Source organism: Falco punctatus, assembly GCF_963210335.1.
Source record: "Falco punctatus genome assembly, chromosome: 6".
NCBI classification, from domain to species: domain Eukaryota; kingdom Metazoa; phylum Chordata; class Aves; order Falconiformes; family Falconidae; genus Falco; species Falco punctatus.
This window is the reverse complement of record NC_137585.1, coordinates 35918104-35934443: the sequence shown is the minus strand read 5'-3', so window position 1 is coordinate 35934443 and position 16340 is coordinate 35918104. Positions and strand designations below refer to the sequence as shown.

Sequence of the window (16340 nt, the reverse complement as noted above, 5' to 3'; positions counted from 1 at the left end):
CTTGAAGCCTTACCTCTTATTTTTTGAGTCCTAAATTCAAGACGTTTATGACTGGTACTCCAGAGTGCATTCTGCTGTGTAAGTACTTGTGAAATGTCTGTGCTCTTCAAGTCATGCACATTTTAAATGAGAATACGCAGCTATCATTTTGGTCAGCTGATGCTGAAGATTTAAACCCGTAAGCACTGGTGTGCTCTCCAACCTGATAAACACGACTGATAGCTGCACCCCACCCAGAAAGAGAAGCATCAGCAACAAGTGGCACTAATTCAGCTGTTTCACAGGGCAGCAAGGTGCCTCTTCCTATTATTTTTTTTCTCCTGAAAACTGTTATGCTTGGTCTGTTCCCCTTAGTGGTAATGTTGATAAGAGCTTGAATGACTGAGAGTTTTACTACTGTGACCGCGTTAGGAATTATGTTTTTTCCTGCTTTAATTTACAGTCCAAAACCCCCAAAAAAACCCTCCTATAGCTTTGCTGCTTCAATGAAAAGATTTTCTGTGAGCTTCCATGGATAAGATGCACTGTTTGTAGCTGATCTGAGTTATTTCCCCCTTTCCTGCCCCCACCCAGTCTCCCAAACAAGCTTCAAAGAAAGGATCCCCTACTCACCTAAAGGTATTTTGGCAACCTCAAAGCCAAGTAAGTTTTCATTTTGCTGAGTCTGCAGCCTAGGGTGAGGTGATCTAATAGCTCCTGCTGCCAGGACTGGGAGGTTCTTCTTACCCTTTCCCCTCCTGGCTGCGCATTCACACCGCTCACGCTTCCCTGGCTCCGAGCCTCCTCACACTGCCCTCGCTGAGCTGACTCAACTCATTAACCTGGCAAAAAACAAGGGGATCGTTTTCTGCAGGGTGGCAGTGAGCTGTTAGATTGACTCACCTGCTCTGATGAAATCATGGCCATTGTTAGCGACAGACCATCTTCATCCAGTAACAGGCAAATAGCTGCCATCACAATGGCAAGCTCAGATATATAGATATGCAACTACAGAGAGCTGATTCTCCGCTGCCACATGTCTCTTATTCACACCTCTGCCAAGTGAGTGTAAAAAGTTGCTAGTTCAGAATGAGTTGTCAGTGGTACACATGCATTCAGCTCTTAGGAAAATGACTCTAGAAGGAGCAGAGCAAAGGGCAGTTCCCCAATCCCTTGGTGCTGGTAGCAAACTTGTGGTTGATTTTTTTCCTCTGTAAATTTTGATGAGATTAAAAAAAAAAAAGAAAAGTTTGATGCAGTCTGCTTGTAATTCAGCATTTTGCGAGCAAAGTTTTGGTGTGCTGCACCTGGTAGAAGGTGTTGAGTCATGAGAAGGGTGACCCTGGACTGGTTCCTGCTGTTTGTCACTATTTGTTGGTGCTGCAGTAGCTCTGTTCTCGCAATTTGACAAGGGAGAGGGACTGGCCAGTACTACAAGGAAGTTACAGCCGCAGTCAGACACACTCAGCACAGCATAGCCATAAAATGTACAAGGTAAGTAACCTCTAGATCAGTAGAGAAGGTACCTCTTACTTTCCTTTTCTTTATCTCTGACTGGCTATCATGAAATCATTTCCCAGAAATGCCTCTTCAGCAGAGCATTGAATTGCAGTTATGGTACCAGGACACTGTCACCATTTTATAGCTTTACACGCATAATAGTAGGCTTATGTCTTAAACCGCATTTCCCCACCACAGATTTGCTCTCATTTTTGTTTGTGACAAACAAACTTGCCACAGCTTTATCTTCCATAAATCCTGGTGGAAATTAATCTGTTTGGATTAGTGGGGAGAAGCCGCAAGGTATCTATAGAGATCTTTTAATTTGTTTGTTTCTTCTTCCTCCCTTTGTAGCCAGAGCTAATTTTATTTCTGTATGTCTACAAGGATCCCTGCACGTCTGCCATTTGTGAAATTTTGCATTTTCATGTTAGCAGGCTGGACATCCGCCAAGCAGCTCTCACTTGCACAATGACAGCAGACAATGTGCTTTGAATTTTCCCTCTGCACAAAGGTCAGTGAACTTTTCCTACTCACTTACCCATTTCCCTGCTGTCCTGTAGCTCGCAGATAAGTCACTGGCTGTTTTTTACTGTCAGTTCTGCTTATGTAAGAAATTCCTTTTGCGTTTGATGCAAATTAAGGCTCCTGAATTCTGTCACATGAAAGCTGCCTCTAAAAATTGGAGAAATTGGCAATGTTCTGCCCTCTTCCTCAGTGCTATTAAAGGCTTTATCGTACACTCAGTTCATAATTCCCCACTGAAATGCAAAGCTTTCAGCAGCAAGGAGTGGCTGGGTGTCAGAAGCTCTTTAGTCAATGTGTATGTTTTAACCAGTAAATGTTACTGCCTGGATGATCTAGGGAACACTAATGGTTTCAGCTGAGCTCTGTGGGGCTTCATTTAAAAGCAGCTAAGCCCGTTGCTTTGAACAAGTATTTGAAATGAGATGCCTGCAGAGGACTGACTTTCAGCACAGAGGCAAAAGCTCGGTAATGGTCTTTCTAGTGCATCTGTGGACCACAAGACGATGGGCTGCAGCTGTAGTGAGGTACAGTTAGGTTTCTTGGCCTGGGTGAGGATGGGCAGCATTGGAAGGAACAGCATTGCCAAATAGTTCTCACACTTAGTCTGGCCTAACCAGGCTCCTCGGTAGAGAGCTGCAGAAGCAGAAGATTCTGAGCACAGCCCTAGCCCAGATGGCCACATCTCTGTCCCACCAGACATCCTTGTTGTCCCTATGATGTGACATTAATATAATTCAAGACCTGCTGCTTCTCATTCAGGGTAGAGCTCATACTTCACCTCACTGTGGGACTAAGCTGCTGGGGCATTGCTCCTCCAGTGCAAAATGTCCCAGCTGATACCATATTGCTGTTCAAGGCTGATTTCTCCTGACCACAGGGTCCTGGTTGCTGGAGCTTTTGCTTCTGCCATCCTTGGTTGCTCTCCACAAGGGCTGAAGGCAAAATGTCCTTCCAAGAGCCTGGGGCATCAGGATCCCATTGGGGAGGAAAGATGAGAGGGCTGCTGAATACAAAACATGACGAACAGGTGCCTGTTGTGAAAAGTTCCAAATTTCCTGCACAGCCCACTTTTGGGGTGTAAGAGAACCACTTTCAATTTGAAAAACAACGCTGGAACTTGTATCCCTTGTACAGGGGGGGACTGACCTAGCAGCCTGATCAGGTGCTGACTTTGTGGCAGCACTGAGGATCATCTCCCTGGTGCTCTTACGTTGTCAGCAGTCAGATGGGATCCAGACATGTTCCTGTTGTTTCTGCAGCATGCTCCAGTGGGTGCAGCTGTTCTATTACACATGTACACCAAGACAGAGAGATGTCTATTTTGTGGCACATAAACCCCTCCCCAGACAGCTTTCACAAGAAAGGAGAATTCCATTTACTGTTTTCACTCGGCCTTATTAATCACAGAGACATATCTAAACAAAATATGGATCTGCAGCAGAATGTAAGCAAAAAGTTAATTCAGACAAAAGAAAGCACAGTTCAGCTGAACTCATCAAACTGATTTTTCCATGTACAAGTCCAGCTCTCTCTTTTATTTGTTATAATAATGTTTGCTTTGCCACATACTTTTCCTGCTTTTATCTGTTTACAATCTCTTTCCCATGAGCTGTCTTTTTTGCTTAAGAAAAATACCAAACAAAATACCTCTCTGGGTTCCTCTTTATTCATTCCCATTTTGGTTTCACAGTGGGCTCTCTCAGCATGTGTTCTTGAGGGTTGGTTATTTACTAGGCATTGACAAATGTCAGGTAAACTCAGTGTACCACCCTGTCATCTTAAGGTTCCTGTACTACATCGCTACAACATACCTCTTGCATGGGCAATAGAATCTGAGGTTTTCACAGCACAGGTGTAAGTGAAGCACCACAATATTAGCAAGGATTGTGTTACAATGAAAACCTGTTGGAAGAAGGAGCAGGAAGGCTGGAGGGTGGAGGAGTGTCTCTCTCTCTTTTTCCTTATTAAATGACCTGATCTATGGGAGATGTCATGTCATTGGCAGACTACAGCAGAAAATGGCACTAGGCATGGAAAATGCCTCCATCCTGTGGCTACACCACTTTCTACCCCAGCAAAACTCCCCTCATTGCCCACACCTTTCCTTGTATCCAGAGACTCCATTGACTTGGGAAGGGCCATGGTTCTTTGTGCTGTTGTTTTGCTGGGAGGAAAACAGCTTTTCCTGTGGGAGGGAGCAAAAATACAGTCTGACACTTTACCCAGTAAATGAAGGTATCACTGCCTCTGCTCTGGGGAGCAGACAAGGACAAAAACTGAGGCAAATGAGACTGGGTCTTGCAGACCAAAACTTGGCCAGCTGCACAAGGCAGTGCAGAACATGGCACAGGTATAGTTACCACAGATGCCATGATACCTTTGCCTCCTGGTAATTTTGGTGTCATTAAGTGCTGCTCATAATGGGAAATCATGATTTTACTGTGGTTCTGGTATGTTGTCCATAATTAGTGTTCAGTCCTTCAATGCTAATTACCTTAAGTATTAATTCCTTAAACATCTATTAAAAAAATCACATGAAAATTTACCTCTTCCTCAAACGAATAATGAGTTAACATGGGGGTACTTACAATGTACTACTTAGACTTGCTTAATTAGTTAATCTCTGTAAAGGGGTTTCAAATGTGTGAAGAGCTATCAAACTGTTAAGTGCATTATCTTCAATTAATTTTGTGCAACTACATCTTCACTACCAAGAGGGTCTTTAGAGTGCTGAGGAAAGGAAAAGGAGACATTGCTTCTAATTTTAAAAGTAACTAATAAAAAAGAGAATTAATTGAAAGATGATTTGACATGGTGGGAATAATTGTGAACGTACCATTTCTACAGTTTCAGCCAGACCTGAATATGAAAAATCAATCATTCATATCCCTCCTTTGCCTTTGCTGGTCTCTGGTTTCTTTGCTTCCTTCTTCCCCTGGTCTTAATCCTCTCTCTCACTGAATATTAATCCTTTCTCTTCCAAATTTGATATTACCTTAGCAAAGAAAAAAAAAGTTAAAAAAGCGAATCACAACAAAACACTTCAAACTGTGGGGTCACTGAGTTACAGCCTCACACCAATCCAATAATAACGTAACTTGTTCCAAAAGAAGCCTCATGGACTTCACTTCAAAAGGAGATGCTAAAGGCCCAGAACAGAGCTCCTGCAAGAGAGCAGAGCCAAGTCCAGCCCAGGCGGTCATATGGTATGTCTCCATTCCCTGGTAGACAATAGACATAAGCTCTTAACCGGTCTTTCCAAGTTATCTATTCTATTTAGAACTTATATACCTTGTTAATTAATTACTCTAATTTTACTTCATCCATTAATAATCTGCTTTCGGTGGAGTTTTACTTTGAGGGTGACAGAGCACTGGAACAGGCTGGCCAGAGAGGTTGTGGAGCCTCCTTCTTTGGAGACATTCGAAACCTGCCTGATGTGATCCTGTGCAACCTGCTTTAGGTGAATCTGCTTTAGTGGGGTGGGGTTAGACTAGATGATCTCCAGAGGTCCCTTCCAAGCCCAACTTGGATTCTGTGAGTTCTCTCAAAAATATGACAATGCGTTCTTTCTGCTAATACTCTGTCTAGCTGGCAGCTTTATTTAGGCCAGCTACGTTGAATTGGACTTTACCAAGAACCTATTTCCGGATTAATTTTCTCCCACTGGGACTAACAAAAGGTAAGAACATTTTTCTTGCTGGATTGGATTTGTTTTTGGAGTTTTCTCTTGCCTTTTCTTTCTTTCCCAAGAATGATAAATCATCGCTTCCTTGCTGTGACTGCCAAGGTCCCACATGTTGTGAAAAATGCAGGCAGCTTGTTTAATATCAACTTGTCTGAGCAGTGGTTATGCAGCAGCGTCTCTTTCACAGGATTTGAATAATTTTTAATGTGCATTTGCAGTATATTTGTATCACATCCGGGCATTTACTTAGCAATTATTTGAAAACTTATTTACCTTATTTCATCCAAAAGAAAATAGAACAGAGAACAGACTATTTGATAGCCACAACTTTATTCTCTGCATACTGTAAAGCAACAGCTTAACCTGTTGGATGAGACATTCCACTAGCAAGTCAGAGTTGTGTACACAGCGATCCTGAACACAGTGCATTCTCAGGGAAAGAACTTCTGCCACCAAACCAGAAAAACCTCTTCTCTCCAGCCCCTCCCCAATTCAGTTTTACAAAAGGAACCAGTGAGGGATATCACTGTTATCCAATGAAGTGAATATTAGTATAGCCGAAGGGCCTGACCTGCTCTAACCAGGATGTCTAAAGAGAAGTGTAGGTACCTGAGAGAGCCACTTGAGAATGGGACAAGTTGTTGTTAGAGGTGAAGAAAGAAGAGCTGGACTATCAGAAGAAGCAAAGAAAGTAGCTTCTCACTCTCCCACACCTTCACCACTGGTTTGTTTGTGCAAAATCTTACAGGATCCTTTCCCTTCAACTGGTATATCCATAACAGTCCATACCCACAAAAAGTACTGCTGGGATAAGGCAGAAACTGTTTAGAAAGCCAAGGTTGCCTTGCAGCTCAACCTAAGGCCGCCTCACTTTCCTCCCCTACTTAAAGGACTGATGTGATTACCAATGATCATTTAATTCACCAGGGTGTTCCTCCTGCCTCTGAAAGATAGGTGAAATGGAGCCTGAAGAGACTATAAGTGCTACCAGATCCAGAAGGAAAGGCGAGGTTTACCTGAATACTGAAGTTTGACTTGTCTGAGGTGCATTTCCACAGAACAAACCTAACTGCAGGAAGTTATCAATACTTAGCCAAATAAGTGACAGGGCAGGGAGGATCCAGTAAGATCTCAATGAACAGTCCAGGATTTTTGCTCCCTCCCCTTCATGGATGTAAAAAATAGGGGAAGAAATCCTATCCTCTTCAAAGGGTTCCTTTTCATACCAGCATTTCAAAAGATCAGTTGCCAATAAATTAAGACAAAACCAAAAATACTGTATGTCCTGGGGCAAGGGAAGATGCACTCCCTCTCTGTCCCCCTGTCATGTCAGAAGAGCAGCTCCCACATGGCCCTCTGGGTCATACTGTGCCTTCACAGGGGCACCGGTGTGACATAGTTGGCAGGGAAGAGACCCAGTTCCCCACGCAGACGTCCTTTCCACCATGATGGATTGGAGCTGTCCAGGACCTCTAAGATGTCTCCGCTGCGGAAACCCAGCTCATCATGCTCCACAGCATCAAAGTCGTACAAGGCACGGACCCATAGTGTTCGCTGGAAAGGAGATAGAGACAGGAAGGGAACAATGAGCCAGAACTCTTAAAGGTCATTCTCCTGTTACCCCTTTTATACCCCAGAACATATGTTCAATAAGAGAGGACAAGAAATGCTGAAATTGAGACCATCTTGCAATCAAAACAGGAAGTGGCCAAGATGCCAGGAAGAGGGACCAATTTACAGGGACACCCAAGGAATTGTGCTTGGGTTTTCAGCAGCCTCAGTATGTTTATGGGTATTCACACCCTGAGGTGAGAAGTCAGGCTGAGAGCAGGTCATCAGGAAAGAGTGTTCACGTGGCTCTGTCTCCTCTGCCCTGTAAGATCAATCATGGTAGCCATATTCAAAGCCAGTTACAGGAGCACCTCTAGGGACATGAGCTGCTGGTGGTACAGACTTAGAAATGTGTCCTTGGCCAGCAGAGGACTATGAGGGATACATCAGGAGAGCCAGCACACAGGCGAGTCTAGTGAACATTGTAAAGAATGATATTTACTCTTTCAGGCACTTCTGGGGCATAGGGGAAGGTCTTAAACCTTCTTTGGACTATCCCCATGGTCAGTCCCCTGAACTCAAGGATTTAGGAACTGCTTGGGTGTATCAGTTTATTTTAGGTTTGGAGCTCACTTTAATGAGCACTAAGATTTTTTCTTTGTCATAAGGGGCTTTGCAATCAATCTCCTATTTTGACTGGAAGTTAGATTTTAAAGGACATGGCATGGGCTTCTTTTCTGGGAAATTGTTGGCACCCACACCATGGAGCATGGACAATTTGGGAGGTATATTTTGTGGGCACAGATGGAGAGATTTGTTTGACGACAGACTCTTTTGCCAAATCTTCCATTCAGGGCCCTGCTTAGACATGACTCCTAGTTATTTGGCTGGACATATAGACCTTCCTATAATTGGATTGTGGCTTCTAGATCATTGATAGGGTGTGGCAGGCAAGGGCCTGTTGTTATTCATTGTCACAGCCTCTGATGGATAAAAGCCATTGTATTTTGAGCTGGATTATAATAAAGATCTGGGGCTTTTGCCAAAAGAAGACATGTCCCTGTTTCCCGGTTTGTTCCAAATTTCCTAATCTAATCTGTCCTTTCTCTCACACTTGAGAAAGGCCTTCTGTCCTTCCCTTCTCTCCTTGGATCTAGGTTCTCTGGTTGTTCAGGGCTAAGCTGTACATTTTCTCAAGGAAGAGAAGTGTGAATTAGGTCACACTCCTAGGAGCTGATGGAGAAATACATTAGAGTTGGCAGTGGAATCACAGGCTGAAGCAGAGAAAGACACCATGCTCTGAGCAGGCATTCACATACTAGGAATTTGCAGAGCAAATTGTTACTTGAAGTCAACTGCCAGGTATGGATCCAGGTAGGGGAGCAGTCTGAGATGTCTGCAGAGACATATCTGGATCACGCCCACACCCAGTGTGTTGAGAGGCTCTGACAGATAAGGGCGACAGGTAGGTGAGTTCCACTTTGGTGGCATAGTAGGTCTGAGAGGATGCACCAGGAACAGACAAGTAGAACTGTGTGATGACAGGTCTTCTCAGGATTGAAGCAAAAAGTAGTGGAAGAGACAGTGTGACTACAAGTGCACTGCAAGACAGAAAGTGCTGTAAGCATGGCACAGTATCATGAGGCAACTCTCCACAGGACCTAAAAAGAGCACTGTACATATAGCTACTGTACTTAGGAAGGCCTGGCTGTGGTGGCAAAGCCAGTCCCATCAGCGGGCATGAAGCTCTTCTAGGAGAGATCATTAGATTTTCAGAAATATCTTCTGCTGGCCTGAATCCAAACCCATGGGTGAGCTTGGGCTCGTTCACAATGTCCCAGATGCCTGTTTTGTGAAGCTCATGCTAAGTTCCCTCCTACTAAGTCTGTATGTTAAGTAAGGTTGGCCTTGAGAGCAGCCCTAGAACTATGGTCATGTAACACCATAGTCCTGCCCTCAGAGTACCCCAGAAGCAGATTCAAGTGTCTGGGATAGAGTCCTGAAACTCAAAAACATCTAAGATACGGCCCAACAGGCTTAATACACTATTCCTCATGTAGCCTCTGTGCAGGTGACATTGCCCAGACTGCTTGGCCATTGCTAAGTCGGGCAGATGGGGCCTTCCAGGTGCATCACCTACCGGTGTCTGCTGGTGCAGTGGGTCTATGTGTCTCCATTGCATAGCTGCTGCACTTCCCTGGCCGTGATCCCTTAGTCCATGCAGCCCATCTTTCCTGTCCAGACTCCCACCATATCTATCCTAGAAAGAAAACAGCAAGAGAAAAGTAACGTATGTGCTAAGATGTATAAATAAGGAGCTTTAAAAGTCACTGGTGGCCAGGGAGTCAGGGTCCAGCCCTCAGGTAAATCATCTTAGATGTGTACTTCCAATACAACCCCTGGGCTGCCGTCCTGCAAGCAATGCCTGTCATGGAAGAGGTCACCTCAGACTGTTCTGTTTTGGATTTTTCTTCTTAGAAGTTGAAATTTGACTGTTCTCAGCTGTGTTCCACAGCCACTGGGAAAAGTGGTCAGAGAGGGATTTTTTCAGCCTCTGGGACTGTTGGAGAAAACCTAAGGCTGTTCTCACAGATGAAAAACCATACTTGCTCAGGGGACTTTTGCCAATCTGGAGGTACTATGTCCCAGTCCTGCCCACTCCTCCATCCCATACACTGGTGGAATGGCAGCGATGCTGACGCAGCTGACTGCACAGCTGAGGATTCACTACTTTATTTTTTCTTGGACTGCTCCATTCTGTGAAGGGCAGGGAGCAAGCCTGAGAACCCAGTAGCCCGATTAACCAAAGAAGAAAGGGGCAAAATCAGGTTCAAAGAAAAGAAGCCATATGATCACACATCTGAAGTCATATCAACACAAATCAGCCCAGACAGATGGAGAGAGGAAGGGGGCAACATCTAGGGAGCAAGTTTTCTTTTGTCTGCACAGAGGAGAGGTGCTGAGTGTCTTCATCCTTCCAGGCCCTTAGTGCATGCACTAAGCTTTTTTTTTTACAATAACAGTGTGACAAAATCTGTTATCATGTTAGCTCAGGTTGCAGCAGTACTTCAGTGACACAGAGTCTGATAAGTTGTGTTCAACAGAGGGGAGGGAGAACAACAGCTTGTACTTGCTGTTGCTTGCAAACAGTTTTTGTCCTCTCCCTCTTGTTGCTTCCTTTCTTGCACCCACTCTTTGAAAATCTCCCTTGGTTTCACTTGTGCCTTTTGTCAGCCTAAAAGTTTGCTGAGGCCTAAGACTGGAGCACAATTTGCACCTTACCTGTCCCTACCAGAAAGTGAGTGAACTTAATCTGGCTTTGCAGCTGCAAGACTTACTACATGGCTGCTTCACTCCTGTGAGTGTTTCTGCTCTATATCAAGTGTGACTGATGCATAGACTATGCTCCAAAGAGTTCAGGCCCTCAGCTTTGTCAGAAGCTGTATTATTCCTTCAGCAGTACCCTGACAGGCAACACTGCTTGTCTGATGAGAGAGAACAGCTATTTCATGATTGTCCCTGGCCTTGCTATGTGGGAGCTCTCATGCCTTAAGAAACAGTGTTTTGGATTTCTTTACTTCAGTAGGACAAGTCCTTTCCTTGGATGATACTACACTCTCTCTAGCTAGAGACATGAGCCAACCCCAGAAAAACTACTTCCCCCAAATTAATCAGGAAGAACTTTGAAGACAGCACCAGATACTGCTGTTCTCTCCATTCCTGTGGAAGCAAAGGAGTAAGGAAACCTCACACATCAGAGATGCAACATGATGAAAGAGTGCAGAGAGGGCCCAGAATAGGGAGGAGGATTGTTCTAAAGGAAACCAAACTCTACTAGGTTTAACATTGTCATTTCTCATCCCTGTGATGTGTTTTATCATGCTGAATGTTAGTAGCACAACTCAGAAAGAAGAAACGGGCAGTAAGGTTTCCTTTGTCCCACAGACTAGAGACAAGTTCCTGAAACCATATATGTGTGTGCATGCAAGATCTGGGAGTGTTTTTCTGCACTCTCACTGGATGATACTTTTCTCCTTTCCTAAGCAAAGCGAGAATGTGACACCATTCTTTGTTTTCCAGGTTTTGGGATGGAGCTCCCAAAATTCCTTAGAAGTTCTCCCAGGTTCCCAGTGAAAGAGCCACTGTAAGCTGACTTTTTTGTTGGTCTGTCAATCAGTTGTGGATCACAAAACTAAATAAAAGCCCGCATATGTATTGCACATCAAAAGAGCTCCCCAGGGTGACAAAATCATTGCTGCTACCCCAATATGAAGACCTAACTGACTGCTTCCTAAAGCAGGGTGACAGATTTTTGACAAAGTGACTGTTCACATGCTACTAAGCAATCAAGGCCAATGTTTCAGGTGCTTGGGCTTGACATCCCAGCCCCTCATTCCTGGTAGTACCTGTTGCTGCTGCAGTATGGGGATAGGATGCTCTACATTTCTCTTGGATATAGAAAAATTATCCTCTCCAGCTGCTCCACACAGATGGAATCCTTCCCGGCCCATCCGTTCCAGGCTCCCACCATGCCTTTCCTGATGGAAGAAAGATCACAAAAGTGAGGTCAGATTTTTGTGTCCCACACATCTTTGACTGAAGATTAGCAATTGTTGCACACTGATCGCTGCCACTGACCTCTACCTTGGAGGCTCTTCCAAAGGAAGGATCCTGCCCCTCTGAACAAAAGGACAAATCAGGAATCCCATATTTTAGATCTTTGTCATAGCCATTCCCCATCTGAAGACTGGGTAGTAAATGGGAGGTGGTGGACTGAAAATGTGGCCACTGATGTAAGGACTGGCACAGAAACCAAGCTTTTTTTAGGAAATACTGCCCTTAGACTTCATTTGTCTCTGCGCTGAAATCTGTATATTACTGTCATTTTATCATATGGCTGTAGCATCTCGAAATTTGAATTGTGAACAGAAACCCCACTGTGACAAGTGCTAAACATATCCTGCTGAGACCATCACCATAACAAATGTACAGAGTGTTTGCCAAAGTAAACTTTACTCCTTTCATTTGCCTGTCTGCATCTTGGAGCAAATGCTGTTCTCTTTCCCTTCGTGCTCACAGTCAGCCCAAACAGGTTGGTTTACTGACATACATGCATACAGTCTTCCTTTCTCCTTCCCCAGACAATTCTTCACTGTGATCTCTCTCACAGGTCCCATAGCCTCTATTTTATACCTTACTGGTGCATTGTAAGTGGTCTAGAAGGAGACAATAACACAAGCCCCTTCTTCCGACTGAAAAACATATCATGTCTCTTTTGGAGCCAGTAAGAATGACCCACATGCAGCCTATAAAACTACGGCTGCAGTCAGCAAATCATATACTTCATGCCTTGCCTTTACCTGCACATCCTGGTAATTTAATACCAGAATCCGTTTCCCAGTAAAGCAGGACTTTGGTTACTGCAATGACTGGGCATGTTCACTCCCAGTACTGTGTGTGCAATGCATAGCACTCTCTACTATGTCATTTGCTTGTTCCTTTGGCACAAACCCAGGCATTCATTGGACCGAGATTTCCCTGCTTTCTCAAACAGCTACTACATCTTCCCTGAACGCACAGCCTGTTCCCATACCTCCAGGTTTTGCCCTCAGTTCCTCCAAATTCGTTACTGTGTTTGCTTGGTAACAGAAGATGGATGATTCTTCTGAGCAGACAAACTTTCAACTGTAGTAACAGCTGCACTCTGGGTGCATTCAAGGACACTAGGAGACCAGATTCAAATTCTTCTCAGACACAACCTACCAGTCAGCTGAGTACCTGCCCTTATGAAAGCTAGGCATTTCAATAAGGTAAGTTCTGCTTCCCTTGGATGTGTAAGGCATCTTAGAACTTCAGCTCTGGGGCCTTAGCACAGCTTTAGCAAAGCACCTCTGTGCAGATTTGCAGCACTGCCTATTGCTATCCAAAACAGAACTAGAAAATTCTGCTCAATTATAAAACCCTACGTACTGCTGAATCCATGAAAAATCTGTGTCGCAAGGCCCGTCAGTGCAGTGATATGACAGGGTGTCTGAGGACACACTCTCTCCCCGCATGCCCCCTCCCCAAGACATTCTCATAGGCTGAATTCCTTCCTGAGAAACTTCTAAGGACAGTTTGTGTTTACCTTCTCTTCTCGGCTGTTGTCCCTCAGGAAGATCTGCTTCTGCCTGGAGATGGAAGTTGTCCTGTAGTAGTCCACCAGCTTGTTTAGCGAGTGGAATTTCTCTGTCCACAAGTAATAGTTACCCTTTGAATCCCTCATCACTTTGAAGTGTTGCACATCATCTTCATGTCTGGATCCAATTGAAAAAGTAAGGGATCATCAACCAGATTACATTTTTGTCTTTTTTGAAAAAGTCTTTTCCAGAAAGGTACCAAAACTTCTTGCTTGGCCAAAACTAGACTTCTGGAAAGTAAAGCAATGGCAGTCCTTGTGTGTACTGGACCTAGCTGTGGCTCTGTATTTCAAAAGACTTATCAACATACAAACATGGACCACTGCAGGTCTGCCCAGTCACAAAGCACTATGGGAACAAAGCATAGGGTTTTAAAGCCTCTCCTTTGAAATAAAGGCCAGAGGAGCTTTCAGGGCCACAAATAGCTAATAGCTTTATTCTGTACTTTATATGGGAGACAAAGGTGCAGTTGTAGTCTATCCACTAGCCTCTGCATGTTCCTGTTAACATCCAGTCTGCATTGCCTATAAGAGATATATTATACCTTTTCACACCACGGGCATCACCACTATATGCAGACATAGTTACACAAAGCCATACACTGAGTTTTATAATTGTATACTATCTAGTGCAATATCACTACTACTGGTCATTCTCCTTACCCAAGAGAAAAAAAAAAGAAAAGAAAAAAAGGAATTATTGGTTGCTGTTACAAGCCAAATTAACTGTCTCAACTTTCTGCTCCTGCTTCCCACTTGCAATTCCCCTCCTCTTACCTCTTATCTGATTTGGTCAATTCCTTTTTGCACTAGATATGATCTGGTTTTGGTACCTACCTCCTTGCTCTGTGTAACTCCAGAACTCACAACACTCATCTCAGAGGCTACATCTGCACAATTAAACTAAACAGGGACCAGGCAAGGGCTGAGCGCTATCCTGGAGTGCTACAGTCACACGCGCTGTTGAAGTATTAGCATGGGTTTGGTCTAAACCAAAAAGCTCTCTCCTAGACAGTGCTGGGCCATGGTTAGGCAGACAGAGTGGACCAAGAACTGTTCGCGGTGAGCTGCTTGAATACAGCTTTTCTGTTCCGTGAGGTGAAGATGGTTTAGCCATGTGGATCTGCGCTTTGCCACATTGCTTGACCTCAGGGCCAGAGAAAGATCTTGATTGTACTTAGTTTATTGCTATAGATGTAAACAAAATGTTTTCCTGCATTCCTCCCAGATACTTCTTGAGCTCCCTGAATCAGAAAGTGCACGCTGCTTGGAAAATACATTGTTAACCACTACTCCAATTTAAAACTGGTTATCAATTGTTTGTCTGAAAACTGGGAAACCAGCCATCATCTAAGAGCTCTGCTTTGAAGCAAACACTCTGAGAAGGGCTGGGCTACAATAAGTTGCTGAAATGCAGCTGGGCTGCAAGCAACTAAAAGCCGTTCCTGTCCAATGGCTGTTTCATGACCTGTGGGAAATAAGTTCGCAATGTAATAATCATCTCTTAATGGCAGTAGTGGAGTTCTTTGATTCAGCAACCAGAACTGTCAGGGAATTAAAACAAATGTGTGTTTTGCACTATGGGAGATGTCCCATGTAGCACTCTGCTTTGCTGCAGCTCTTTCAGAGAAGCAGGTCACCAGAAGATGCAGCTTTGGAATGGGCATTCACTTTGTCATTTGAAAAGAGGCAGGAAGATTTGGGAATCAGATGCCTAATTTGTTCTCATTCACAACACAGCAGCACTGCCAGTGACTGGCAGCATGCAAACTTCCCAAGAGGTTATGCCACATTAGGAATCCCGTCAAGAGGAGGCTAGGGACACCACTGAAAAGGAAAAGCAGCAGGAAAATGCTGTGAGAAGCAGATACCTGACAGAGATGGAGAAGTCACCGTGAGAGTTCTGACTGGCTCTTACAATGAAGGAGCCAACTCCTTTGCTCATGAGGATGTTCTCTGCTTCATGGCGGGATATCCTCTCATCAAACCAGCTGTCAGGTGGGAAAAATCATGGAGACATGAACAAGGCATGTGAATTAAGGTGAGGAACAAAAAAGTTGAGGGAAGGGAGAAGGTGAATAAGTGGTGTGGAGGAAAGACAAAACAAAAGGATCAGAGGAGCACAGATGACTACTCCCAGTGGCCATGTACATGCTAAGGTACAGGGTTTTGACGCATGCAGACCATTTTCTTTGAGCAGTAAAAGCACGTAAATGCAAAGAGAAGAATGTAAGCTTTGGCCTGTTAAGAAACAACACTCAGCTGAAACTGTAATAACAGGCACAGTACAGTAAGGTGTTATTCCAAGAAATTTTAAATTACAAACTTGTATGTATACATACATGCATAATTCAGACATATACATCAGATTGCTTTTGGTAAACTGATTGAAAATTACTGGACTGTGATGGATATATTGCAAGGGACACACATAAATTTTAAGCAGAAATAAGCCATGAAAGTTTTAGTACTAATAAATTGGTTTCTGCAAGAGTTACAATACCACAAAACCACAGAAACACGGAATACATAAGCAAATTTATGTAAATTTAGCCAGGCATAACAAATGATAGTGTAAGGCACTGGACTAATAATAAGAAAGTCACCATAAATAGTAAAATAATACCGTGTCAGTAGGAATTTCTCAGTAGAGAAAAAAATCATTATGTACATTTATATATGTCTACTCCACAGCTAATAAGATCTACAATCTGAAGTTTCCTGCTTTTACATAATGCTTGATTGCCTGTATTCCATTAAAATTAAGGACTGATAGTTCCATAACCTCTGTCATTTCCACTTCTAAATTTTGTTATACTTCTCCTTACTATCATCACAGTTTACCTATGTATCATTAGCAAAGGGAAATCAGACTTTAATCAACATTCATAACCAGCCTCAATGACTACTTGATAA

The 16340-nt window shown here is 43.7% G+C and overlaps 1 protein-coding gene across 6 annotated transcripts in view; it reads right to left on the bottom strand.

Annotated features, from left to right (window-relative positions):
• Positions 1-6006: 6006 nt before the first annotated feature.
• GRAP2 (GRB2 related adaptor protein 2) overlaps positions 6007-16340 on the bottom strand; it is a 119268-nt gene continuing 108934 nt past the window's right edge. For all 6 annotated transcript variants that reach the window (XM_080393015.1, XM_080393014.1, XM_080393019.1 and 3 more), the window contains 5 exons: positions 15296-15415; positions 13374-13542; positions 11653-11784; positions 9387-9506; positions 6007-7249 (listed from right to left, as the gene is read on the bottom strand). In XM_080393015.1, the coding sequence (XP_080249141.1) occupies positions 7070-7249; positions 9387-9506; positions 11653-11784; positions 13374-13542; positions 15296-15415 (721 nt within the window). In that variant the 3' untranslated portion in view covers positions 6007-7069. The remainder of the gene's footprint in view (positions 7250-9386; positions 9507-11652; positions 11785-13373; positions 13543-15295; positions 15416-16340) is intronic.